The sequence below is a fragment of the Branchiostoma lanceolatum genome, chromosome 2, assembly GCF_035083965.1.
Source record: "Branchiostoma lanceolatum isolate klBraLanc5 chromosome 2, klBraLanc5.hap2, whole genome shotgun sequence".
Classification (NCBI taxonomy): domain Eukaryota; kingdom Metazoa; phylum Chordata; class Leptocardii; order Amphioxiformes; family Branchiostomatidae; genus Branchiostoma; species Branchiostoma lanceolatum.
The window spans coordinates 2,072,447-2,099,629 of NC_089723.1; the positions used below are offsets into that span (position 1 = coordinate 2,072,447).

At 40.1% G+C, this 27,183-nt stretch overlaps 3 protein-coding genes across 3 annotated transcripts in view; 2 read left to right on the plus strand and 1 right to left on the minus strand.

The window, feature by feature from the left end:
• LOC136426462 (platelet binding protein GspB-like) overlaps positions 1-27,183 on the minus strand; it is a 505,111-nt gene that overhangs the window by 192,631 nt on the left and 285,297 nt on the right. The window lies entirely within an intron of this gene.
• LOC136427171 (leucine-rich repeat and immunoglobulin-like domain-containing nogo receptor-interacting protein 4) lies at positions 701-3,033 on the plus strand. The gene is made up of 2 exons (XM_066415939.1): positions 701-872; positions 2,850-3,033. Exons 1-2 carry the CDS (start codon positions 708-710, stop codon positions 3,015-3,017), a joined length of 333 nt encoding a protein of 110 aa, XP_066272036.1. The 5' UTR covers positions 701-707; the 3' UTR covers positions 3,018-3,033.
• On the plus strand, positions 3,033-20,029 carry LOC136427167 (leucine-rich repeat and immunoglobulin-like domain-containing nogo receptor-interacting protein 3). The gene is made up of 4 exons (XM_066415933.1): positions 3,033-3,201; positions 3,396-4,145; positions 4,847-4,972; positions 16,082-20,029. Exons 1-3 carry the CDS (start codon positions 3,178-3,180, stop codon positions 4,964-4,966), a joined length of 894 nt encoding a protein of 297 aa, XP_066272030.1. The 5' UTR covers positions 3,033-3,177; the 3' UTR covers positions 4,967-4,972; positions 16,082-20,029.

The window sequence follows — 27,183 nt, forward strand, 5'->3', positions numbered from 1 at the left end:
CCATGAGTTTGATTCTGACTGTGTCACAACCAGTAGAAGAATAGCTCTTCAGTGAGCTAGACTGGATTGAGGACGGATCAAATTTACAACGACCACTGTTGCCTTCTTCAGGATCAATAATGGTCGTTGAAAATTTGATCCATGAATACCTTAGTGTTGGAAGAAAGTTTAGAATTGTACTACGATTACCACCAACACAGATGAGCTTCCATGACAGATTGAGATCACTTTCTTTCTTCCTTATTAGGCATGAACAACCTTGGCTACCTGGACCTGGGCGAGAACCAGATTATCTTCATAGGAGACAAGGCCTTCAAGGGGCTGTCAAAGCTCAAGAACTTGTACCTCATGCGCTGCAGGTACGTTTGTTTGTTTGCTTCACTAAAAGCTGCACTTGACTTGACTGATGTCGAGTGCCATTCCTCCTCCGCCACTAAAACCACTCTGTCAGCCCAGAATCGTCTGTCCTCCATTGCCCTCTCCAATGACTCAGAGGGTAGGCCGGTGTCCTTTTGTAGTACATCTATGTAGGTGAGAGGCTGCCTTCCTGGTTTTCTCTTCCCGAGAGCACCAAGCTGGACACCACTTCATTGCTGTTCCTAAACCTGTGTCCTGCAAACCTGAGTTGCCTGTTTCTCACTTTCTGAGATATCCTCGAGAGTCCGGAATAAAATTTTCTTTCCTTTTCTCTCCCCAGGTTCACTAAGATGAGCTACATGACGAAGGCGCTTCGCTACCTCCCGTCTCTGGAGTTCCTACGGATGCAGTCCTTCCCTATTGACTTCCTGCCCGAGAACGCCTTCCCCAGTCTACCCTACCTGAAGTCCCTCGACCTCGGCTTGTGGCGCAGCCTCAGAGCCATACACCCACAGGTCAGTTCATTTGTAATTACATCAAGAACATCTAAGGAGGCTTGCATGGGGGGCTTCGTTTGCTTGTTTGTATTGTGGTGCAGCCTCAGAGCCATACACCCACAGGTCAGTTCAGTTGTAATTACATCAAGAACATCTAAGGAGGCTTGCATGGGGGGCTTCGTTTGCTTGTTTGTATTGTGGTGCAGCCTCAGAGCCATACACCCACAGGTTGGTTATTTTGTTATTACAATGTACATCAAGAACATTAAGGGAGGCTTGCATGGGAGGGTTGTTTGTTTGTTTTGCATACCTGCTATCTTGTAAACTGCCTCATGGCATACCAAACCAGCTTTGTATTGAAAAGTACTAGCTGCATATCCTGACAGATTTGCAAAAGTACTGAGGTCACGGGTTCCTTTGTAATCACTCGGTGTCCAGTTGATTTTTTAAAGTACATGTAAGACCACTGGGAGCTTTAGTGAGGCCTGCATAGCTATATAGAGGTTTACTGTCAACAGAATCGTGGACTAAGAGGTTGTGAGTTCAAATCCCGGTTGTGTCCTTCCACTAAGATGTATGCTACTGGAAAGGGTTGCAATTAGGGGTGGGTACCGGTACAGAAAATTCAGGTCCGATCCAGGTCCAGGTCCAGAGGGTCAGGTCCAGGTCCGGACCTATACCTGTTCCTGATTAAAGTAGTGTCGCAGTACATCATATTTTGGAGAGCGAGACACAAGTTAAGGTCTATGTGAGTCCTACAAATCATGTTCAAATTGTATATTAGAATAATGTGATTATTCTCGGTGCACACTAATGTGCACTCGCCTTCTGTTGACTCATCTACATATGATTAACAGCTAACGTCTTCGCAAAAGGAAACCACGACTCGTTAAATCTGCTTATTTTGTATTAGACCGGTTATGTGCGACCGCCTGCTGGTAGCCTGGTACTGTGAATTTTCTAATCGGTCCATAGGCCGGTCCACTGATTTTTTCTGGACTGTTTTTTTTGGACCGGTCCATAAGAAAATACCGGTTTTGTACCGGTACACAGTACCGGTACCCACCCCTAGTTGCAATCCTTATAATGGGATGTTAAGCCGTGGTCCATTGGGCTTATTGAAAAAAGCTTGGGGAATTTCCTGGTACAATGAATCTGTGAATACTGTAGATAGCGTCTGCCTTCTCTGTCACAACCAGTTCCTACTTGCAGGAAGATATTTCTATATCTATCCCAGAATTTACCCAACAGATTTCCAAGTTTGGATTTCCATGAGATTCTGTCTTAACCATGAAATGGCAAATTACTGTAGCATCAAATTGTTGTGCATTTAACTTCAAAAGGATTTTTCCACTTCCCATAGGCCTTCAACAGTCTCAACCTGATTTTACCAGCATTTACCCGATAGAATTGCAAATCAGTTTTCCCATGAGATTCTGCAATGACCACAAACCTAAAGCACAAATTGATTACCGGTAATCTAGTATGAAAGCATGATGTCTCTAACATCCAAAATGATTTTTCCACTATCCACAGGCCTTCAACGGTTTAAACACCACCGTCCTGAATCTGAACAACTGGAACCCAACCAACATCCCAACACTTGCATTGCTGAAGCTTTCTCGTCTCAACGAGCCTTGTTTTGTGAAAGAAAGAAAGTACATATATGCCATTTTTATTGTCCACAGGCCTTTAACGGTCTGAACATCACCGTCCTGAATCTGAACAACGGGAATCTGACCAACATCCCAACACTTGCATTGCTGAAGCTTTCTCGTCTCAACGAGCCTTGTTTTGTGAAAGAAAGAAAGCACATATATGCCATTTTTATTGTCCACAGGCCTTTAATGGTCTGAACATCACCGTCCTGAATCTGAACAACGGGAATCTGACCAACATCCCGACGCGCGCCCTGCAGAAGCTGTCCCGACTCAAGCAGCCTTGTTTTGTTGTGAAAGAAAGTAAATAAACAAATGAAATTTTTATTGTCCACAGGCCTTCAATGGTCTCAACATCACCGTCCTTAACCTGAACAACTGGAATCTGACCAACATCCCAACGCGCGCCCTGCAGAAGCTGTCTCGTCTCATGGAGCCTTGTTTTGTGGTGAAATTAAAGAAAATAGATAAACAAATGACATTTTTATTGTCCACAGGCCTTTAATGGTCTCAACATCACTGTCTTGAACCTGAACAACGGGAATCTGACCAACATCCCGACGCGCGCCCTGCAGAAGCTGTCCCGACTCAAGGAGCTGCACCTGTCTCGCAACGACATTCGGGTCATCCGAGCCAACGACTTCGTGGGGCTGGGCAAGCTGGAGATGTTGGTGCTGACACACATGCAGGTGAAGGGTTATTGTTCTTCATCTTCTGTATCTGTATCTATATAGCCTGTATACCCACCATTAGGTGCAACAAAACAGCTTCGCAGGCACGCAGCGCAGCAGCAGTCCCTGTGCTGCAAGTGTTTTTTTTTCTACCAATAAACCATTACTTACTTACTTACCTACTTATCATTGTTACTTCTATCTTTCCACAGCTGGAAGTTATCCAGGAGTTTGCATTCAGCAGTCTAAATAACCTGAGGAGGTTAGACCTCTCCAACAACAACCTCAAGACGCTTCGACAAACCAGCTTCAGCCTCAAGAAGCTCCCGGAAAAGATGATCCTCGACAACAACCTGTGGAACTGCAACTGCGACTTGAAGTGGATCCTCTCAAGTTACGACGTGGGCGACGTCTCGGTTAAGTGCGACAGCCCGTCGTCATGGCGAGGGGTCGACATTCTCAGGTTCATCAGGAAACCCACGGCAACGCCAAAGAACTATACGGAGCTGATGACCTGTGCAGGCCCGAAGCTCGTGATGCAGAGACGGGCGATCAGTGTGACCGCGGGACAGGACGTACCTCTGCGGTGTCCCGCAAAGGGGAGGCCTAGTCCCACCGTGAACTGGGTGGTCCCCAAGGGTGTGACTGTGACGGTAGGAAAGCCGTACAGAAAGACAAGCCTGAACAATAAAGGTACGCTGTTGATACAGAGGATATCGCAGTATGATGCAGGACGGTACAAATGTTACGCGTACAATGGTGGAGGAAACGTCACGGACAGTATCGAGGTCACCGTGATTGGCCAGTTAGGTCCGGGGAAGGCGGGGCTTGCGGGCCCCACGCCGCGCCCTCCCGATCACCTGACCTTGCTCCTGGCGACCTTGATGGGGTCGTTGACCTTTCTAGGGGTCGTGATCTTCTGCTGCTCCATCATCTTCCTGTGGAGCCGGGGTTACAAGCAGGTGAGGTCATCAACTTTGACCTGTTTGATGGAGTGTTTCTCTGGTCCATAAAAAATTTTCAGCGTTAAGAATGGTGCTTACCAACAATATCATTGAATATCAGTTTGGGGGAAGTTTTGGGGCTACTGTTTTCATAAGTCTTCTTGGATGTACATCGAGGCGCAATGATGATGTCAATAGTGTTGTAGGTGAGACTCAAAGGTATGTCCCACTTAGATAACATAGTGTCAGGTTCTGAAATATTTAAATGAAAGTCTTGCAAAAGAAAATTTTCAGTCAGATTCCATCCCTCTAATTCTATATTTTCCTCTTGCTAGATCTCTTTTTGAATGTCTGAGAAGCAAGTAAACAAATAATTTGTGTGTTGCCTTGTAGATCTGTTACTCATCTTTGCTGTGTGATTCCAGGGCAAGCATTGACATATCAATCCAGAGTTTAAGTTTAAAACCTGGTCACTCTGGTAAATCCCTTTAGTTACTGAAGAAAGACAGCGGATGCTGTCGGAAATATTTGATCATTTCCAAATCTTATCTAGTCACTTGTCAATGAATAACTGCTATTTGACATACACATGGTAGGTATGAGCCAGAGAAATGAGCCAGAGAAAGGGTAGGTATGACTAACCTACCAGCGCAACAGTCTGGGACATAATTTTGAAACTTCTTTCATTATGACAGAATTTTGGGTTACTTTTTTTCCAGGGCAAGCAGGCCTTTATGATGGAGCTGGCCTTTGTTCCGAGGGGCAGTGACGAGGGGGGCAAGGGCAAGTCGGGAGGAGGCCCCCTGGCAACCAACGTCAACTTCAAACGAGCAAGATGAGAAATAGTGAGGGAGAAGTGTATTTCTGTATCTGTTTTTTGAATAGCTGATATAGCTGGTGTCAGCATAACACACTGGTCACTGTACATGCATCTGTTTAATAGCTGTTATAACCACCTTCAGCGTAACACACATATCATCATGGCTTGGCTTTGCTAGCAAAGAATTTCAGGGGTTGAGTCCACGAACATAATATATATTATAGTGCGAACTTAAAACCACCGCGAACACTCCAGTTTCTCCTTAGTGCCAAATAAAAACCACACAGACTTAAATGCATTTAAAGTACTATTGTAGGCTATGTCAATAGCTAGACAGGTTAGGTTTGACATCTTCTTTTTGAAAGCATCTATAGGAAGACTCAAAGCCCCACAATAAGGCTTTTATGACTTCTGACGTTAACCAAGAAATTAAAATGGTGTGGCCTAAGTAATCAGGCTTCGTATAATGATAATGGTACGAATCATTCTTATTTTTCTTCACCGCTTTAAATTCTTGGAAGCCGCCATAGTAAATGACGCAAGAACCAAATAATAGAGATACTTTGGCCCTGCAGACTGCAAGTGTAATGAATGGCTGTCCTTTGCGAGGATGCGCACAGATTGCAGAGTTGCAATTCTGGGGGCAGCTATAAAAGTAAGACCTCTGCAAATCACCCTCCATATGAGAATACCTGCATCAAAGTACTGTAAATGCAGAAATGTTTGCGGGGATGTAATTTTGTGGAAGGGAGAAAATGGAGTGTTCGCGGTGGTTTTGAGTTAGCGTTTATAATAATAGTAGCGCTACAGTCACACAATGGAACAGCTTTTTAAGTTTGTGGTAAAGGAGTTCACCGCAAAAACAGCAAACATGAAAACCACCACGAACATTTCTGCATTTAAAGTAACCCAGGTTTCACACCATTTTGAAGAGAAACTTATTATCCCCAAAATGACAGAGAAGCATCCACACTGTGCTATTTCAGGGCATGACTTTCATTTTGATGTCCATGGCTGCCGGGCACTCCCTACATATATTACACTGCTAGGCAAGATATTGAGCACACCTTGCAGCAAAGAACGACTGAAAATCCATAAATCCTTTCCTGGTTCAAAATCTGCAACTGAAATGCCACCTGCAGTTCCAAAGAATACTGCTAGAGGGCCCAAATGTACCTCACTTCTTCCTGAGCATAAGAACTATCTATCATTAAAAAAATATGACCATAGCTTGTCCAGAACACAAGATATCAAAACATAATTCTAGCAAAGGTAATAATGTGGATCAAATCTTGCTAAGATGGACGAACAAAGCTCATGTCATATCCTATCACATTCTGCAATCAAAACCAATTTTCACTTAAATCAGTCATTTCTCAGATAGCCCCTCTCACCTCACAGGCCCTCAGCTCATCAGCCCCTTTACTGGCCCTGAAATCCGTTTACCGGTAAAGTGGAAAATTGCAGATTGCCAGCACCTATATCTACCAATCTGAGGAAATTGCTGGGAGACTAGCCTGCCCTCCGTTCTCATATCAACTGTAATAGCAAGAAAAGCCGTGCCGGACTTGTTCGTGTTACAAATGTGGCAATCACCAGCAATCTAGAGGCTGTTGGGGCACACACGAAAACCATTCCATTACAATCAGATGGGATACTAAATCTGGCAGACACAGGATTGCAGTCCATACATTTGGAAGGTTGAGAACATGAACATTGTACAGTAATAACATAAATTAGAAAGAAAAAAGTTCCTTCCACTTTTTACATGGCTGTGTATCTGCAGTTTCTCTGGTTTCTTTATTTGAACTGTGGACACGCAAGGTTTGCAAAGTGTCAGAATCAAAACAAAGATATAAGCCTTAGGATGTCAGACCCTTTGGCAGTTAACCAACTTGGCCCAACATTATACTTGGCCTAACCCTACTTAAAACAGAAAGGTTTAGAACAGATAAGCTTGGGTTTACAGTACATATACACAGGTACAATTTACAATCATGATATGTTCAATAACAGAATTATAATTTATCACTTGTAAAGAGTTCACCGGGAAAACTGGGAACATTTCTGCATTTACAGTATACGTAGCCCGTCTGCTGACGCCCCCTATCAACACTTTTCACAGGGAGGACTTTAACTAAGATCAGGTGCCCTCCCCTCACACCTGGCACACACCTGTCAGGTAAGACGGATCGGCACACCTGTGGGTTAGACACTGTAAATGCAGAAATCTTTGCGGGGATTTAATTTTGCGGTCGGGAGAAAATGAAGTGTTCGCAGTGGTTTTGAGTTCACGTTTGAAATCATTATCGTTACTGTTTTGCCTAATGTCACCAATTTTTTTATGTAACACAATGTAAAAAGTACGCAATTCAGCCTATGGCTGTGAGGTACATGTACTTTCCGACATCCGATCAAAATGATCAAATAAAACCATTCATTCAAACAACAGTATCGCTACAGTCACACAATGGAACGGCTTTTTGCAGTGGTTTTAATTTCGGGGTAAAGACCTCCCCTCACACCTGGCACACACCTGTCAGGTAAGATGGATCGACACACCTGTGGGTTAGACAGACCATCAGCCGACACCCCGAATCTGTGCTACTTCTGTCAGAAACGCACTGACTGATCATCGCATGGGGAAATCTCAGATTTAATTCTGTCCCTGCAATAACTGGACAAGTATTGAACAGTGATAATCAATTATAGATCCAAGCACGAGATTTGACGGATGTTCAATGTTATAGTCTCAAATTGGACAATGATGTGTGCCCTACTTTAGGAATAAGAATACTGTAATTCCCTGTATCTTCACGGTAGCAAAAAGGAATCGTAAATAAAAACAACAGGTTTTTTTCATGGTGATGATAAAAAAATTCATAGTACAAAGGTGACCGTGAAAACAGTGAACATAAAGTTACAGTGAAAGAATCAGGAATTACAGTATTGGAGAAAGGCAATGTGTAGGAATATTGGAATATCAAATATAAATGCAGGTAGGGGTCTATGCAAAAAACGTCTATTCCCTTCTAGCATAGAGAGATGCTAGCACCCCATAGGGTAAGTGCATCAGTACAACAACTGAGTATAACAATTTTATTGCACATGCATGCCATCTAGCATGATGAGACAGTATTGCAGTAAGTTGATCATTAGATGTTCTCCATTTCTCCCTGATCTCCACCAAAACTACCGGAATATCTGATCAGTTTTGGCTGCAGCGGCAACCAATGTACAGCTATCTTATCTGATCAGTCAAGTTTGATATAATTGTTTTAACACATGTTCTTGGGAGCATTCAATACAGAATGGTGCCTTCTGTCTAGTCACTGAGTATCAGTATCAGGGTTTATTTTGCTCATGCCTCCTAGCAACTGACACTCACCAAGCATACAGTTTAAACCTGGGCATGAAACTGTTACATAGTATTTGAAAATTTTAGATACATAAGAACAATTGTGTTACTATTAAAGACAAAGACTGGAGCCGATCAGTAAAACATGTGGGCAATTCCTGTTGAGCTGATTCAGAATGAGTTCCAACACAGATGAACTTTCAAGTGAATTTTGTTCCTTCCAGGTATTGAAGTAGAGATGATCTTCGGTCAACTTGCAGAAACACTATTGAACCAAAAGCAAGCTACAACTATTGTTGTTGCTAGCCCCTTGCCTTTAACATGCTCAAGGCACCTTTTTGAAAGATTCAAGACTCCCTTTTATGTCCCTTCCAAAAGAGTGCAGCCCCAACCGAGATGTCCTGTCCCAGGATTTAAACAGGGTTTCCAAGTTAGCAACCAGTTGGAACTAGGAGGTCAACTGTAAGGCTGCTACCAGTTGAGCTACATGGACATCCCTCAGCCACACAATATGTGTATATAAGTGATACAGGTGTCTTATGTAACCAAAGCAATTTAGCAACAATGTCTCCCAGAAGGTAGTAAACCCGACCGCATAATTGGCACCCTTACAGCTAAGGCCAGAGGGTTACAACTTAACGATCACCCCGCTTTGTAGTAACGCTGTAAAAGCGCTGCTTAATTTCAGGCTATTTGGTTTGAAAATGGAATAGAATGTTATTATATGCGCGTTAAGCTGTGGCGTTACCGGGCTGCAATAGGGGCTTGACATCTTGAGAGCAGTAGCCGCTAAATTGAGTTGTTATGTTTGTGCCGTGGACCGTTTTACTGTTTAGATTACCTTTCTCATCTTGTTCTGACGTACGGCCCCGCTTTGTTTCCTTGGAATGGGGGAGCGATACGCGATGCCGGGAAAGTGATTTTACTGGACTGATCGATGGAAGAAGGTAACAAATCTGAGCCGCAAATTGCCTGTTTCTGATGCCTGTTGTGAAGCGCGATGCCCTATCAACACTTTTCACAAGGAAACATAGCAACTACTCTGGAAGGAAATGATCCTTGAAAAAACACTTTCCAATTTTTCCTTGAAATGGAAAAGGGACTGTACGACTCAGAGGCATTACTTTCATGTCATACTTATAATGACAAAAAATTATTTTAAAGATTTCGTACCATACATATCTGACACAGCTGCAACGACTCAGAAAAAATGGGCCTTAAAAAACACTTCCCAATTTTTCCTTGAATTGAAAAGGGACCGTAGGAGGCATGGCTTTCATGTCCAACTTATAATGACAAAAAGTCTTTTTACAGATTCTGTATCATACATTTCTGACACCCGTTGTAAAACACAATGCCCTATATCAACATTTCTCACAGGGAAACATAGCAACAACTCTGGAAGGCAATGGTCCTTGAAAAAACACTTCCCAATTTCTCCTGGAAATGAAAAAGTGACCATATATTGTAATGACAAAAAGTCTTGTTACAAATTTTGAATGGTACATTTTTGATGCTTGTTGAGATATCTCTGTGAGAAATGTTGAAAGTTTCAACATTTCTCACAGAGAGACATAGCAACAACTCTGGAAGGCAATGGTCCTTGAAAAAACACTTCCCAATTTCTCCTGGAAATGAAAATTGACCATATATTGTAATGACAAAAAGTCTTGTTACAAATTTTGAATTGTACATTTTTGATGCTTGTTGAGATATCTCTGTGAGAAATGTTGAAAGTTTCAACATTTCTCACAGAGAGACATAGCAACAACTCTAGGAGGCAATGGTCATTGAAAAACACTTCCTAATTTCTCCTGGAAATGAAAAAGTGACCATATATTATAATGACAAAAAGTCTTGTTACAAATTTTGAATGGTACATTTTTGATGCTTGTTGAGATATCTCTGTGAGAAATGTTGAAAGTTTCAACATTTCTCACAGAGAGACATAGCAACAACTCTAGGAGGCAATGGTCCTTGAAAAACACTTCCCAATTTATCTTGAAATGGAAAAGGAACCACATAAGCCAAGACTTTTATGTGTAATTGAAAATCACAAAATGTCAGATTCTGCATCATACATTTCTGAAGCCCATTATGATACGCATCATGCCTTATCAACACTAACAAAGTCTTTTCAAAGGGAGACACTGCAACTACTCAGGAAGGAAATGGGCCTTGAATTTTTTTTTCTGAAGATGGAAAAGCAAACTGTAGGAGGCAAGACTTGGATGTGCAACTTATAATGACAAGAATTCTTTTTACAGATTTTGTATCATACATATCTGACACCCATTGTGAAACGCAATGCTCTATCAACATTTCTCGCAGAGAGAGACAATGAGCAACTTGGGAGGAAATGATCCTTGAAAAAAGACTTTCCAATTTTTCCTGGAAATGGAAATGGGACCGTAGGAGGCAAGACTTTCATGTCCAAGTAATAAATACAGATTCTGTATCATACATTTCTGACACCCATTGTGAAACGCAATGCCCTATTAACACTTTTCACAGGGAGACACAGCAACCACTCATTTTGTAGATTCTTGGACACATTTTGTAAGAATTTAATAAGAGATCACATTAAACATTCAGCCTGGTAAGGTAGCCATTTGACACAGACTTTGTGATAGTTATAGGTTAGACTTTAACTTCAATCTGACTATATTCACACCCTGAAACTCAGCGTGTACCAAGGTACGGATTTTGCATCTCAGACCCTGTCATCAAGTTGATCTCTAATTTCAGCATTATCTTTTTAAATTAAGTCGAGCATTAAGATATGAATTGGGAGACTTAGAGGCAAAGTCTGTACCTTGGTACACACAGTTTCAGGCAGCACTAAATATATTGTAATAAGATTAGAATTGAAGCTTCTTAGAGGCAAAGTCTGTACCTTGGTACACATAGTTCCTGGGAGTAAAAATACTCAGATTCAAACTGAAGCTGCTGCCTTACCCCACAATTATCACAACTTTGGTATCGGATAGCTAAAATCCAAGAAACAACCGATCAAATTGACCAGGCCACGGCTAAGAGCTTTAAAACTGATTGTGCAATTTCCAACCCATCCCAGAGTTGCCATCTCCACAGAAGGCTGTACTCACGGACCGTGCCATGACACCGGTGGGAACCACGCCTAATGGCCAGCTTTTATTGTGCCGCCTGCTGTTCAAAACTGCAAATTCGGCTCTGATGGGGGAATTTTCCATCGGAGGGTTCTGAAGAGATGACTTATCAAACATGCCATCAGGGGAAGGGTAGTGAAACAGATTTAACAGTGACGAAAGAACCAAATTATCTAAACAAGTTACCACGAAATGCCCCTACTTTTACACGTTCACGGATGAACAAAAAGCTACCTTTCTCTTGAAATCACAGAACCCACAAATACTAGAAAAAGTGGGACTTTTCGTCTTCCACTGCTTCTGAAAAAGAAGTCAAACCCAGCTAGTTTAGATATAGCCAACAATTGTATTTAGTACCAGTAGCCTACTGACGCATGTATGTTTTTCTCTATGTTTTTACCATGTATTTGCAAGTAGCCCACGGGCATGAACTTGCAATAAACTTCTCTTCAACAGGTACCATCTGCATTAACAAGCATTCGACTTCAAGACCAATCTAAAACTTCTTGCACCTTCTTAAGTTCTGTGAGATACTGGTGCTAGGGGGTAGGAATCGAGAGGGGCTGTTGAGATGTAGCGGATAAAACATACCTGAATGGCACCATCTACATAAACAAGGCTACAACTTCAAGGCCAATCTAAAACTTCTTGCACCTTCTTAAGTTCTGTGAGATACTGGTACTAGGGGTAGGAATCGAGAGGGGCTATTGAAATGTAGCGGATAAAACATACCTGACTGGCACCATCTACATAAACAAGGCTACAACTTCAAGGCCGATCTAAAACTTTCAACTTCTCTCCAGCAAGTCCTTGACCAACTTTTTGTTTTAGGAACAAAGAGCGGTTATCTATGGCTGATAAAACATACTTAACAGGTACCATCTACATAAGCAAGAACACAACTTCAAGGCCAATCTAAAACTTCTTGCATCTTCTCAAGTCCTTCATCAACTTTTTTGTCTTTAAGGAATGAAGAGGGGATACAGAGCTATGGCTGATAAAAAAACATACTTAACTGGCATCATCTGCATAAACAAGCCTACAACTTCAAGGCCAATCTAAAACTTCTCATAGCTTCTTCTTCACTCTTGAGTAAGCAATTATTCCTGAGATTCTAGTTGTAGGGTCTCAGAAGGGTTATGGAGCTCACAGTGGCTGATAAAGCAGACTTTACTCAGGCACCATATCCAACTACATGTACATGACTGTACACAAGCCCAAGACTTAATGACACGTACAAAACGTCTTAAGGTTTCTTTGGCCTCCCTTACATTGTACATGTAAGTCCTTTTGTCAGATTCAGGTAGGGTCTTAGGAATGATGAGCCTGGGTTATGGAGCTCACAGTGCCTGATAAAAACAGACTTTGTTGGCATCAAATCCACCTACATGTACACAAGCCCAAGACTTTTTTATGAACACTTAAAAAAAAAATCTTACAGCTTCTTTGGCTGATCTTACATTGGCCCCTCTTGAACTCTTGACTCCTTGTAAGTCGTAGGTCTTTGACCTTTAGTGATATGCCCGTGGGGTCTAAGAAATGAAGAAGATTATGGACCTTTGGCAGATGAAACAGGCTTACATGTAACTGGACGATACAATCCAGCTTTTTACAGTTTCTTTGGCCCCACTTACACTTAAGTCCTGGGTCGTTGACCTTTTGTGAGCTTCCTGTATGGTCTTAGGAATAAAGAGCCTGGATTACAAAGCTGACAAAAGAGACTTTACTGGCACCATCCACTTAATGAAGTCCAAGACTTTTTTTAGGACACTTACAAAACTTCTAAAGCTTTGTTGGACCCACTTACATTGTAAGCCATGGGTCATCGACCTTTTGTGGGATGCAAGTAGGGCTGTAAGAATCAAGGGGGGTTACAAGGGGGTCAGGGGGGTACAGAAGTGTTGTTATGAAGATCCATCAATCCTATTGTTTGGTTTTCCAATTTAAGAACAAAATAATGCTGAACTATTAGATCACCAGGAAATACATCATTCTACAGTCTTGGTTTACACAGTTTCAGAGGCTAAACATTGTCATAATCAAGTTTTCCTCATATAACGACCATGACCTATGATCAGTTTTGTAATTAATGAGGTAGACCATATAAAAGGAGCTACTTGCAAAGATCAGTAATCACACTCACAGTCATCTGTTTAAAATTTGTACCTCTTGCTGATCTTTTAAAACTTTTAAGCATCCAAGGACCAAGAAAATAGGCTTTGGTCATCAACCTTTAGTGAGATGCATGCAAGTAGCGCTGTAGGAATCAAGAAGGGTTACAGAAGGATAAGGATGCATCAATTCTAACAGTTCTCCAATTCAAAAACCAATGCTGAACTATAAATAAACAGGAGAACACGTCCTACAGCCTTGGTTAGTACATTTTTAGGAAGTAAATATTGTCAGATTCAAGTTTTTATTTTGACGTCTTGGTGAACCTTTACAACTTTTAATCATCAAAGAACAAAAAAATAGATTGGTGTGGCAATACGGAGATGTGTTTTGTGATGAGTCAGCATTTTATCATCTCATGAAACTGGCCGTGTGAGAAGGCAGTATTCTTTAAGATGACTTTTAAGGTGAGAGTTGATGTGAAAGCAATTACAGGGTGCATGAAGTGTGCAGTGCGGCGTTTAGCGACTCTTAGCAAGGGACCAAAGGTCGTGAGTTTGAATCCAAGGTAGCTCTGCCCACCTGACCCGTATGATACTGGAAAGGGAGGCAGTCTTTAAGGCCTGCTAGGGAACCCAGGACCTTCAGATTCAAAGTCAATAATCCCAACAACAAGATCGCCGTGCCACCTTAATTTATATTCTATACAAATATACGTGTATCATCATTTCGTTTGGTTACGACCATTGCTAATAATAAGCTTGAGTTGAAGATTGGGATGCATACTTTGTACTTTTCCAAGTCATAAAAACAGCAAATGTCAGTTGTAATGCTCAAGAGTTTTCTGACTTGTGGTAGGATAGAAATAATGAAGATGTTAGACGGCCGTTACCAACTCAACCTATGGTAATCGGACCAACTTATGCCAAACCCCCTTACCCTACTGGTAACTCTTACCCGGACGAGTTGACCAGGGTGTTGGGCTGAGTTGACTGGGCCAAGTTGGTAAAGGGCAAAATCGTCCTGATCCCCAAAATTTTGAGAAAGAAAGGTGTCTGATTATCTCTGCTTGTCTGTCGTTCCAACAGAAATCAACAGGAGGAGCTCTTACTCTATGCTGTGATGACCCCTGACAGATGTTGTAAAAGAATGTCATCAGAATTCATTTAATAAAAAGGCTATAAGCAACATGTGATTTTCTAATAACATATTGTAAAATGGGTAAATTGTATCCTTATTTGGTTTTAGAACATGAAAAGCCAGTCTCCTATCATGATGTTCAGTAGGTATTTTAGTTCAATATTTTGGTAAAATTTCAGAATCGGGCCTCCTTGTCTCAGCAAGTGTAGCAAGAACATTATAACATATCCAGGACAAAAGATACCGAAACGGGTTCTGCTGCAGTACCAAGGCCACACACCAGGGGGCCGAAAATTGAACTTGACCTTCATTTCCCAATACCTATTCACATGCAAAAAATTATTACAATCCTTCCAGAGGTTCTTAAGTTATGCTGACCACAAAAATCCAGAAACACACACACACGCAGACACATACACACACAAACACACAGACCAGCCGAAAACAATGCCTCCATTTGTCATAGAGGTAATGGACAGAGGAACCATTTACTGTCCTGTCCCTCTTCCTGGTAACATGCAAGTCAGTTTAGCCACTGCAGCGGGATTTGAACTCTTAACCTCCTGGTCCAGAAGCTGGGTCAGTTACCACTAAATCGGTAAACTCCAAACATAATCACCCCAGCCATGCTTTCTCTAAATTCCCTCATAATAGGACCGTTCTGAAAGAAAGAGATTGGTTCTTTGCTTGAGAAAATCCGGGGTTATCAAAATGGATTTTCCATTTTCATGGCTCAAGTGAGTGACCCACATTGCATTTTGCTGCTTTTTCAATCAATGTCAAAAATCAATGAGAACCACCATGTCAACATTCACCAGATTCTTGTGAGTTGATTCCGAATTTTTTGGTTTATTTGCTGAAGAGAGATTTCTCAAGCAGCAGAACAAACTGAGTCAGACTCTATATTTTGCTCTGCAAAAGATAGCCTCTGAGTCTGACATAGAATTATTCAGTCACACATTCTGAGGTTTTCCAGGTCCAATAAAATTGGATTGATTGCAAAGCAGCAATTTTTCCTTTCGTTTCAAGGCATCTTCATTTGAGGTGAAGCATGATGCTTTTTCAAGTAGCTAGTGCTGGTGCAATGTGGATTCGCTACGGCTCAGGTTTTTGGCCAAGCACATCGGGTCTCCCCTACTCTTCTCGATACGTGTTGGGTTCTTTTCCATACAAAGCAACAATAACCACTTTCAAAATTTGAATACTCCTTCAGTCTACTATATTGTACCTTGGGTTTCTTTCACAGAAATGCAATCAAGACAATATGTTTGGCAAGGATTGGAGGAAAACAATCTGCACTGATGTGAATTTGTAAATCTTTACTGAAGAGACTACCCTAATGATTCATAAATAAATATCAAATAGAATAAAATTTGTTTTTTTCTTTGTTCTGCAGTTTCCAGAGAATGCAGAAGAACCTTGATTCATCACAGAAGACATTCCAGCCTTTACTTCACCAGTCAACCTCAACACTGGGCAAGACAGACAACACTAGAATAGCACGACAACAGGACAAGGCAGATAACATTAGAATGGTACATAAACAGGACAGATAATGCAAGAATGGTACAAAAAAGTGCAAGGCAGACAACTTATGAACGGTACAATAACAAGGCAAGGCAGATGCCACAGAATCAGTAATATAGATTGAAAACAAGACAGACATACCGAAACAAGACACAAATAGGACCAAAATAGGACAGAACAATATAAAAACAGTGCATCAACAGGAATGTAACATGATAAAAAGAGCCTGGAGCAAATATAGATACAGAATAAAAAGGATATCGATGTGGCATGCAAATTGGACAGGGCCCATTAATTACATTCAAGTAAACAAAATGTGTTGCAATTTCTTCCACTGACATCCATCATTTTTGTCATTTAAACTCTTGAAAGTCATTTACAGAATTTGAAATGTAACATATTGAGAATTTCTTTCTCAAATTGTTGCTCCATATAGAGTTAAAGATGTACAGGTAATCTTTTGTTCATACTTTCATCTTTATTTGCTCTGCTACGTTTAGTGGTATTGAATTTTCTTGTGAATTTGCTACAGATCTGGAATTTGTAGCAGGTGTGTCTTCAAATTCAAATAGAGCAGTATCCATTATCAGAACAGATGAACAGTTTGGACAGGTCTGCCTTGAAACGTTACTATAACAGACAAATAGTCTAGCATGCCATCAGAGTCTCAGACCGCAGAATCTCTACCTTCAAAATCAATTCATATCATCCAAAGCCACTGGTTGGTTTGGTGTTTCTTCATCTCCACTGCAGGTGTACAATGTATACAAAGGCAAATGTGATGTACAACTTACATGTAGTACACATAATGTGTATCATGAATGTTTGCTACCGGTTTCAAGAAATCAAAAACAGCAGATCTTTTAGAGATTTCTACTTCCATGTTTGTGTGCCCAACGTCCACAAGACACAATGGTTCCAGAATACAGGCTGCAAACTCATTCTCTACATAGTAGATCTGGGAGAAATCATTTTTTCAAACATGTAGAAAATAAACGTTTGAAGAATAAGTGGCAAAGAAATGAAAAAAATCTTATAAGCCACTGCCCGATCTTTGTACAGAAATTACATTTAGGATTGATAATACTGCTAAGAAAAAATAACAGTTACTCAAGCAACTCTAAATCTATAAAATTAATTGACAAATCTAAAATGATCTAAATTTACAAATCTATCCAGTTGCATGAGTAACTATTAACTGCGTAATATTCTTACAACTCTGATGTCTAATCTTCATTCGTGGGAAAATACGCTACAGCTATCATCTTGGCTCTTGTTTTACCTAAATTATTGTCTTTCTTGAAGGTGCCCTAAGTAGAGGCCGGAACAAAATGCAAGTTTTCTCTTCACAATGCCAATAACTGTCAGTGGTACGTCTACCAAAAACATATCTGTGACATTACTATCACTTTGCCTTGTTAACTACAATGTAACACATTTCTCTACCTGTGACGTTTATGTGTATATCTTGAGAATCTTCTAGTTTTTATCTTAAAAGTCAGGAACAAAAGACAGGAAGACCTCAATGTGCTAGAAAAGTCCAGGAATCAAACAGAAGCTGGCATCTGTATCTCTGCTGATGTTGCTGTTGAATCTCTTAGATGTAAGAAATTTTGCCCAGAGTCTAAGGCAACCATAACTGCCCAACAGGGCTATGCTTTTCCCCTTCAGTGTTCCTCAGCTGAAGGTGCACAAAACGACCATTTTTATTGGTATAGCAAATGGGGGATCATTTTCATGGTTGAAAACATTCCTAATCATTACATCTGGCCTCAAACATTTTTTCTTAAAATGAAAAATTGGGAAGAACATGAACAGAACACCTTTGAGGGTCCAATGCAAAACTCTGACATCTCTAGTGAGAAAGCGGGATGGCAGCTCTGGGCAACTGAAGGTCTCCACTGTGGATAACCACCTGTTCTATTTCTACCCCTGTAGTGGGGGTGTTTCTACATTGACTCCAGTAAGGCCAAAGAATAAAATGTTGTGTTTCCGGTTATGGCACTGAAAAAATTAGGGCCAGCAAACTGAGATTATTGTTATTCTTTTTAAAGATAGATACCAGCCTAAGTGATCCAATAAATACAATTAATCATGGTACAGCTGGAATGTATAAGAACACTGATATGTTCAACGTCATATTGTTTCTATACACTTCAGATATACATTGTCGAAGCACAAGACAGAGCAAATGACCATTCTTTGATAATGAATATCCATGAATCGATCACGTTATTAGAATATCCTGCCTTGACTTTATATCCAGGATAGTATATTGAAGAACTGAAGAATGAAGTACAATGTTTAATAGTAACACATCCCTTCCTCAACTGTATGTAGGGTTGGAAAGTTTTAGCTAGGGTCTGTCGGGTACCCAGAAACACTACATTTTTTTCTTAGGCCTGACACCAAGCAGCCTAAAACAATAGGCCTGTGACGCTGTATAATAGAGATGAAAATGTGTACCTGCCGTGTTGGTGTTGCGAATCTATCCACAATGTGCAATTTCTATATGACTACGGCAAACGTAGATCATCGAATACTGGTCCTTGGTGCTGGCATCTTGCAAATGTACATACAACATTGTAAAACTTACCGAAAAGCTAGAAAAATATTATCTACAAATATGTGATGGGCAGTACACACTGCCACATGCCGTTCCTCAATGAATACGTGTATATGAATATTGGCAAATTCTTTTGTGGTTTCTAGAATTGCCTGTGGATTTCCGACCTGTTATGGGAATGTTTGGGATCACAACAGTTACTGCAGCCGCTTGTGTTTTGGTGTGATGATGGTGTTTGTGATGTAAAAAAAGATAGTGTTGTCCTGTTCTGAACTTTCTTTATCAAAAAAGGCAGGTCACGGTAATAAGCGTATTTGTGAAAAGTGGACAAATCTATGTTTTGGGAAAAGTAATAATCATCTATTATTTCAGAGTAAACTGATATATTTATGAGCATAATGTTAAGTGAGCATTTTCTGAGCAGAATTATATCTACTGTAATGTTGTATCAGCAAATGGATCAATCTTCATCTTTCTTCATTTTATAGCCTGAGAGATGTTTTCAAAGACACGAACAAAGTCATAAACTTTCTTCAAATGCTTGTCTTAATGAAAATGGATCCTGTACTTGTAAATTCCATGAAACCATCACAAAAATAATTGTACAGGTTGATAAGTGTGAATACTTCTGTCAAATGCAAAATCCTCGACAATAGTCTTCTTGCAAGACTTAGAAAACAATTTCTACTGTTACCATCTGAGGTGGTAAAATACAGTATGAAGAGACTGTTCTCCAAATCAAAAATCAGACTCATCAGAATTTTTGACGGACTCGCTCATTCTTATTCAGCTGTCTGACTCAATCGCGGAGGACACATACCTTTCTGTACGTGTGACTCTAGCAACGGGTCAAATGCTGTCGGAAATCCACAGCATTTGGTGTCAAACAGCAGAACAAGACTGAGTGAGTCAGTTGAAAATTATTCCGTTGAGTCCTATTTTTTAGTTTTAGAACAGTTTATATCTTCATGAGTACCTACAGTTGAAACAGTACAGAACCTGTAAATGTTAATGGAGGAAGGAGTTTGCCAAAGGAGAAGCAAACCACAAATGTCTACATGTATGGCTACTACTTTGATGAGTGTATGTTTTGTGCTGTTTGTCGTTGGGTGTACAATACAATACAAATGTACATAGCAAAGTAGCAATGAACCGGCCAGACGTTGACCTGCTGCCAGCTATGCATATTCTTCCATTGTGTCCAGAGTTGTGCACTATAAAGGTGTTGAATAAAGCAAACGTTTTCCAGAATGTCCATGGTAACAGTCTACACTCTGTCTGGTGTTCTTTGAGTTTCCAGATAAGTGTTATTGGAAGTTGATTCTCATACCCTTCATAAGAAAGAATAACATATTTTCTTAGCTTTGCAATGTGATGTACAACAACCATAAAATGTTTAAAGAATAAGTTGGGAACATACCTCAAGAAAATTCCTTTTTCATTATTTTACTGGGCCATTATCAACGATTCTATGATCAAAATATGTATATACTCTGTCTGGTTGTCTTTGAGTTTCTAGATAAGTATCATTGGAAGGTGATTCTCATACCCTACACGATAAATGAATGAAGACCTAAGTTGTTACACATTTTTGCCACACCGGGCTAAGTACAGGTCACAACACAACAAAACACATTGAACAGATACTGTTAACAGACACAAAATAAAACGAACTATCATTAGATAAATTCAATTTCTCCTCGCTTGTCATCAGTTATAGTAGAGATAAAAGAAAGAATAACACAATATATTTTCTTAGCTTTTTAATGTGTCTGACCAACAAAAATGTGGTGTAAGGGTAACTTGGGAAATTCCTTTTTGATGATTTTACTGAGCCATTATCAATGATTCTTTGGGCAAAATATCTTTTTTTTAAATAACAATAAAAGAAAACTAAGGCATGAAGTATAGAATGTAGCAAATGTAGCTCTGTATACATACATACATATTCATACTACAAATTAAGTTGTAGCGGGCAGAAAGTTTAGTCTCCAGTATTATCTGTTATAACCTCTGCAACAATGTATTTCTTGTATCAAGACTACAAAAACTTGGCTGCCATAAATACTTAATCCACAGAAGAGCACAAATCTACCACGACAGAATAATTCAGCAGTGGTATTTAATATGAACCCCTACGTTCAGTGAGCTACGGCCACCGGTAAACCTTACGGTTCTGCCTCGTCATCTATTGATATTACTTCTCATCTTTTAAACAGTGTGTGCATAAATACTAAACCCACAGAAGAGCACAGCTCTTCCCCAGCAGAATAATTCAGCAGTGGTATCTGATAATCAGATTTTAATATGCTCAATGCTACAGATAGATTTGACTATATCTTTAGATGCAACAGCTCACACAGTGTTAAAATATAGGCAAAAGATTGTTTTGTTATTAGAAAAAATAACCATACTTTTTTCTTTCCCCAATTGAGAACAGCAAATTAAGGTTCCTTGTTTCGGTCTGATTGGCCAGAATGGGTCTCTAAGAATTGAGTCAGATGTCCTTTAAAAAGCTGAAGAGTTGGACAGAAACTTGGTAAGTTTACATTTTTGGTCCAGGCAACGAAGTTAAGTTTACCATCATAAAGATCGACATCCTTTAACACGAGTTCCTTCCTTTGCCCGAGCCCTGACCATCTCGCATAACCTGGTGCTCCCATTACTCGGTCAGTGCCCTGCACCAATTTTCCGTTAATTACAGGGCAAATCTGGGAGGAATACTCCAAGTAGCTTCACAAGGAGGAAGAAATTAGAACAGCTTGGCTGTTCAATCATGGAGGCCATGCCGCCTGATTCAATTTCTAGATTACCTGGTAAGCATGCGCGCCTCAGAGGCGTACTTTATCTTCATTATACGGTAATGATTTCCTCAAACTACCGTGTTCGGCTCTCAGGTTGGGTGCAGGCCTTGGAAACACCTGTCCTTAAGTCTTCAAGGGGCTGTTTCTTTCTAGTTCTCCATTGTAGCAAAGGCTTATCAAGAATAAAAGTTGATGTCACCACAGTTGCAGGCCGAGGGCTGAATTGACATTGTGACATTACAGAACATTGGTAGCATAACAGATCAATATTTAGATAGGTAAGCTATTATAATGAAATACTTAGAATTTGAATCGTATATAAATATCTAGCAAGTTACTTAAGCTCTCGTGGAATATTGGATGTACACTGTGTTTGAAAATTGACAAAGAAGGCCTAGTCATGGAATCACAATGGATAGGTCTAACTAGATGCCAAATATTTCTGGGCACACTACGATACAGATCTACAAGCTCCTTGAAAACACTTCCTTATTGTTGTCTCTTACACACATTTTTTTTGAATTTCCTGCCCTCAATGTTGCAACAGTCACTAATGCAACGAAATTGACTTCAGTTGAAAAAAATAGTATCAAAACCAACAGCCTCACTACTTTGTAATGTAAATATATTCTGATAAAAATGACTGCAAAGACATCTGTGCATAAAACCTCCCCCTAACAAAACCCATAGTCCATTTCCTACGCGGCATCATCGTATGAACTGGTGTGTCACGAACAACCGCCGAATGACATCCCCAGAAAATGACCAATTTGGAGGGGTTTACAGCAGCCGGGATGGGAGAGCACCGGGCCAGTAGTAAAACCCAGTCATATCTATAATTCAGGAGGGAAAACCATCACTCCGACAGCCTGTAATGGTAAATTTTACCCTCATGGCCTCCCGATGGCTGATGGCCCTGTCCATAGTGCTGAACTAGCTGCTGTTGTAAAGGTTCAATCTTTCCAATGGCCATGTTTTATGGTGTTGCATGCTTCTGTGGGATACAGCCATATGGGTATAGTTTTCAAGTTTATAGCTATGGGTTTTCAAAGTAAGCAATAGAAAGCAAACCAAAACCAGTAGGACAAAGCTCCACAATGTGAGTTGCATTTTAAAAGTTTTGGTACAACTATGTTCAGGGTATGATGCCTGCAATGTACCACATACAAAGTGAGCATTATGGCTTCTAAGCATGTTTTCCTCTTAATTAGTTTATTCAAAAGGAAATTACAAACTCAAATATATATATATGGACGTTGGACAAACATGGGGCACAACAAAACCAACTGAAAACCTGGACACTTTGTACAGGAGTAGTACAAAGACACTCACAGTGCATTTTGATACATTGAGTATTAGCAAGCTATGCAGGTATCACAGAGCATACATACACCATATAACACCAGTCACCTGAAATTTAGAAAGTCACTTTCCAAATTTCAAGGCAGTCAGGTTGAAATCCCAATTTTTCAACTTCTTTATTCCTTGATGTACATCAAAGTTTTACATACCATTGGAAAGATCATGTTATCTTGAGTATCAGGTTCATTTTTTATGGTCACAACGTACAAATTTATCAAGATATTTGACTTTGAAAATTGCTTATCCCGCAGTGTTCAGAATGAAAACTCGGGAATATTTGTGTTCCTGTCGGTATTGCGCAGTGTTCCCGCCTGTAACTTCAAGTGTCCCCGCCGGGTTCACGGGTCACCCTGAATGCAAATGCCATACAATCAGCACCATGAGAATGACTGAATTAATCAGAATTCACACCTGGTTAGCTTGTGTAATTAGCACTTTTATGACAAATTCATGAAAAGAACTGCAATTGGCAGATACCGCCGGGTTGAACAGCAGGGCCGTCAGAACGAAATTAAACCCGTCCGACACCAAATACATTTTCTTGATATTTTGGAGGGTCTTCTCTTCACATACTTATTATAAGTTAGTTGAATAATCACAATCGCATGGCATTGCTACAAGGAGAGGATCTGCTCCATTTTGACATGAACAAAATTATCTGAGTTTGGAAGGATAGCACAGCCTTGTGTACCAAAGCATTTTACCAGGTCTCTTTTAACTTTAAAGGTCAATTGTCATAAAATTCAGATTTTCGGATGGTCTGGGTGAATTTTTTCTGTCCCGACAAGTAAAAATCTGTCCCGGGACAGAGAGACAGCTCCTGAAGTCATCCCTGAACTAGTCCAATGAATGTCATGTGTTGTTTTTCAACTACACAAGGCTGGTAATTAACCACTGGCTTCCCAGCAGGGCAGCTGATGACAATTTACACACAGTTTGTCACTTTCACCATATTTCTGTGCATTCTTGCTGTTTATATTTTCTGTATAACATGACTGCTCAGTGCTCACAATTGTGAAAGATAATTTGAGTTTCTTCAAAGACAATTGCATCGAAAATGAGTCTTGGAGACCAAGGAGGTTCTAACCTCCTTGTGGATAACCAAGTATGGTCCTGGAAAACCATAAACAAGTTTAATTCATTCCACAGGGGTCCAATATATATCTCCTAAAACAATTTGAATGTTTTGAACTACCTATCCACGATCTCCATGAGTTTTACTTATTAGGTTACATACGATCTTCTTGCTTTCATACCGATCAAACCGTGTGTCTTTTCTGGCCAAAACGCAATTACTCAAAACAACTGAATAGATTTTAAAAATCATAAGATGTTTGAAACTTTCAGACCTTATGCTTATCCAAGGTCCTTTAAACATATGTGCTTTTGATATTAGTCCATTAGCGATCACAGACCAAGGAGGTTATGCACAGACCAAATATCAACCAATCATCCCACAGGGGCTGCCTAATAATAAACTAAGAATATTGAATTGAACTGTGCTTCAGACAGTTTACATAAACAGTGCACGTGCTAACCTACAAAATAGACTACTCAATATAGTAGTGGTTTACATTTTTGGTTTACATTGTACTTCAAGGTGTTATAAAGCTGAGGAGAGATGCCTTAAGGTCACTTTTGTAGTGCGGGAACTGGAATGAGATTCAGAGTAAATCTCCAAATTTATCCACTTATAGAGTTTGAATTGTCTTTGATATACATATGAAGTTGTAACAATCATAGCATATGAACCGAACCATCAGGCAAACTAGAGTTTGTTCTGGGTAATATTTTGGTAACAGGTCCAAATCCTGGAACTTAGGGGGTTATAGAGCTCACTTTCAAAGCAAGAAGTATCCTCATTTAGGAAATTCAAGTAATTATTCGCTTCTTTGTTATGCGGCTTCATAACTAGGTCAGCTTTTGTTCTGGACAAGCAGTGATGCTGTCAAATTATCAAGTTGATTCAGAAGTAATTATCACACACTCAGGGTGTATACTGTGAGTGTCAAAAGGGTTAAATTAACCAAAAATCTTGAGCTAATGTGTTGGCCTTGCCTTGGGTCATGGGATGGGAGCCTGGAAATCCTGGGGCTGATCAGAATACTGAAAAAAGACATTTTCTACCCTACAACTGCTTGATTGAAGATCATGTTAGCCTTGGCCCCCAGGTCTTGGTATTACTATTAGTCAGTGTGTAAGCAAAGAGGTTTAAACTTTATTGGTGTAAGCTGAGGTCTGATATTTAAGTACAGAAACCTGAAAATTCACTTCTGGGATCCAGGCAACATTTCACTGTGAACGAAAAAAAAAAATTATTCGAAAAATTTGTAAGACAAAAGATTGCTGCCCTATACCCCCTAACCAATTGGTTCAAGTGCATCCCCTATCGTCCCTACAGCTCACTAGTGTCTGAGCAAGGTTCACTTTAATCCTCCTTGGTCTGAAGGACCATTTTAGATTTTTAGACTGGTCATATTGGAACTTCAAGCAGAAATTTAAGGCAATGTACTCAGGCCAGCCAGCCAACCTCTCACTTCACAAAGCTGGCTTGGTATATTTATACTATATGTACAGCACGACTACCAGGTCAGACCAACCAGTGATTATTGGGAGATTTTGCAGTGGTTAATTTGTGAATAATTGAACGCTCCAAGCCAGATTCAAATTCCAAGCTGCATCTTGACTCGAGGTGATCTTAGACAGTTTATTATTCTTTTGTGTGATTGTAAGAGGGTGTGTTGAAGCCTTTACTGAGTCCTCAGGCCATATATTGTTGTTGTTTTTTTCATTTCCTAAAGTTTGTTTGATTTAACCTCCTAATGTTTGACCAAGGAGGTTTTTGGTTTGACATACATGTACCAAGGAGGTTTTATACCTCCTTGCATGTACCCAGGGTCAGACTCTACAGATCAGCTCCCTTCCAGCAAAGAGATAATATTTTTCTATACAGAAGCAAGGACATTATATAATGTCCTTGACAGAAGTAAATGATGTACTTGCACCTTTGATCTTGCTTCCCCATTACGACTGGGTAGCACACATGCCCTTGAGGCAAACTTTAAAAATCGTGGCTACTCCTAGCCACCGGACAGAAACCTCTGCTTTTTTCAACACCTACGTGTACTGCATCCATGGTAGCTGAGGAAATTCTATCTTTCAATGTACCAATTGTCTTTGGCTCTATGCAAATCAGGGTAATTCACACCTTGACATTAATTGGGATATTCACAGCCAATACAGACATCCCTGAAAGAACAAATTGAATTCTGACAATCCCTCCTGTGCTTGATTTCCTAAGAATACCTTCCTTCCAAGAGTGCTGGCATTTACTTTTAAAATTAGCTGGTATACCTGGAGGTGTTTTCTTTGGAGCACAGTGCTCCCATCAAACTTACATGTATGTGCCTAAATCATGGACTGATAGGCTGAACTGTCAATTAAAAAAAAGAAAAGTCAGGATTTTTAACTTCAACAGGGCCTCTGCTTTTACCAAGGAGGTTTTATTAATATATAGAACCAGTCCTTGCTTTTTACATCCTACCCAAGAGGTACCCATCTTTCAACAAGGGTGGCACATTTAGTGCTTTTTCACTTGTGTGAATTTGTTTCAGTATCAAATTAATTTCTTATATTGCAAGTTTGATTAACACATTTGTCAACAGTTAACTTTAGTTATTAAACATTTTAAGACATATTTTTCAACAGTTGACAATAGTCATGCCTGGCCATGGCTGCAGGTACAAGATTCAAGTCAGATTCTGTTAAATAAAGCAGTTGGCTATAAATATAAGAGATGGTGTGATTTGTCCTACTTCCCCAATCCTAAAATCCCACATGATTCTTGTTTACCTATCAATGTATAAAAATTCTTTCCATGTACCAATTGTCTTTTGGCTCGATGCAAATCAGGGTGATTCACACCTTGACATTAATTGGGATATTCACAGCCAATACAGACATCCCTGAAAGAACAAAAAATTCTCACAATCCCTCCTGTGGTTGATTTCTTAAGGATTCCTTCCTTCCAAGCATTTACTTTTAAAATTAGCTGGAATAACAATTAGCTGGCACAAAGTAAAGCATAAGCCAACCCTACAGCTTTCGATGCTCAACAGAATGATCGAACCGGTAGAGCAGGCGAAACTGCTAGGGATTGAAATGGACCAGCAGTTAACGTGGGGTCTACACCTGGACAAAGTTAAATCCAAAATAACAAGCACTTTGGCAGCACTAGCA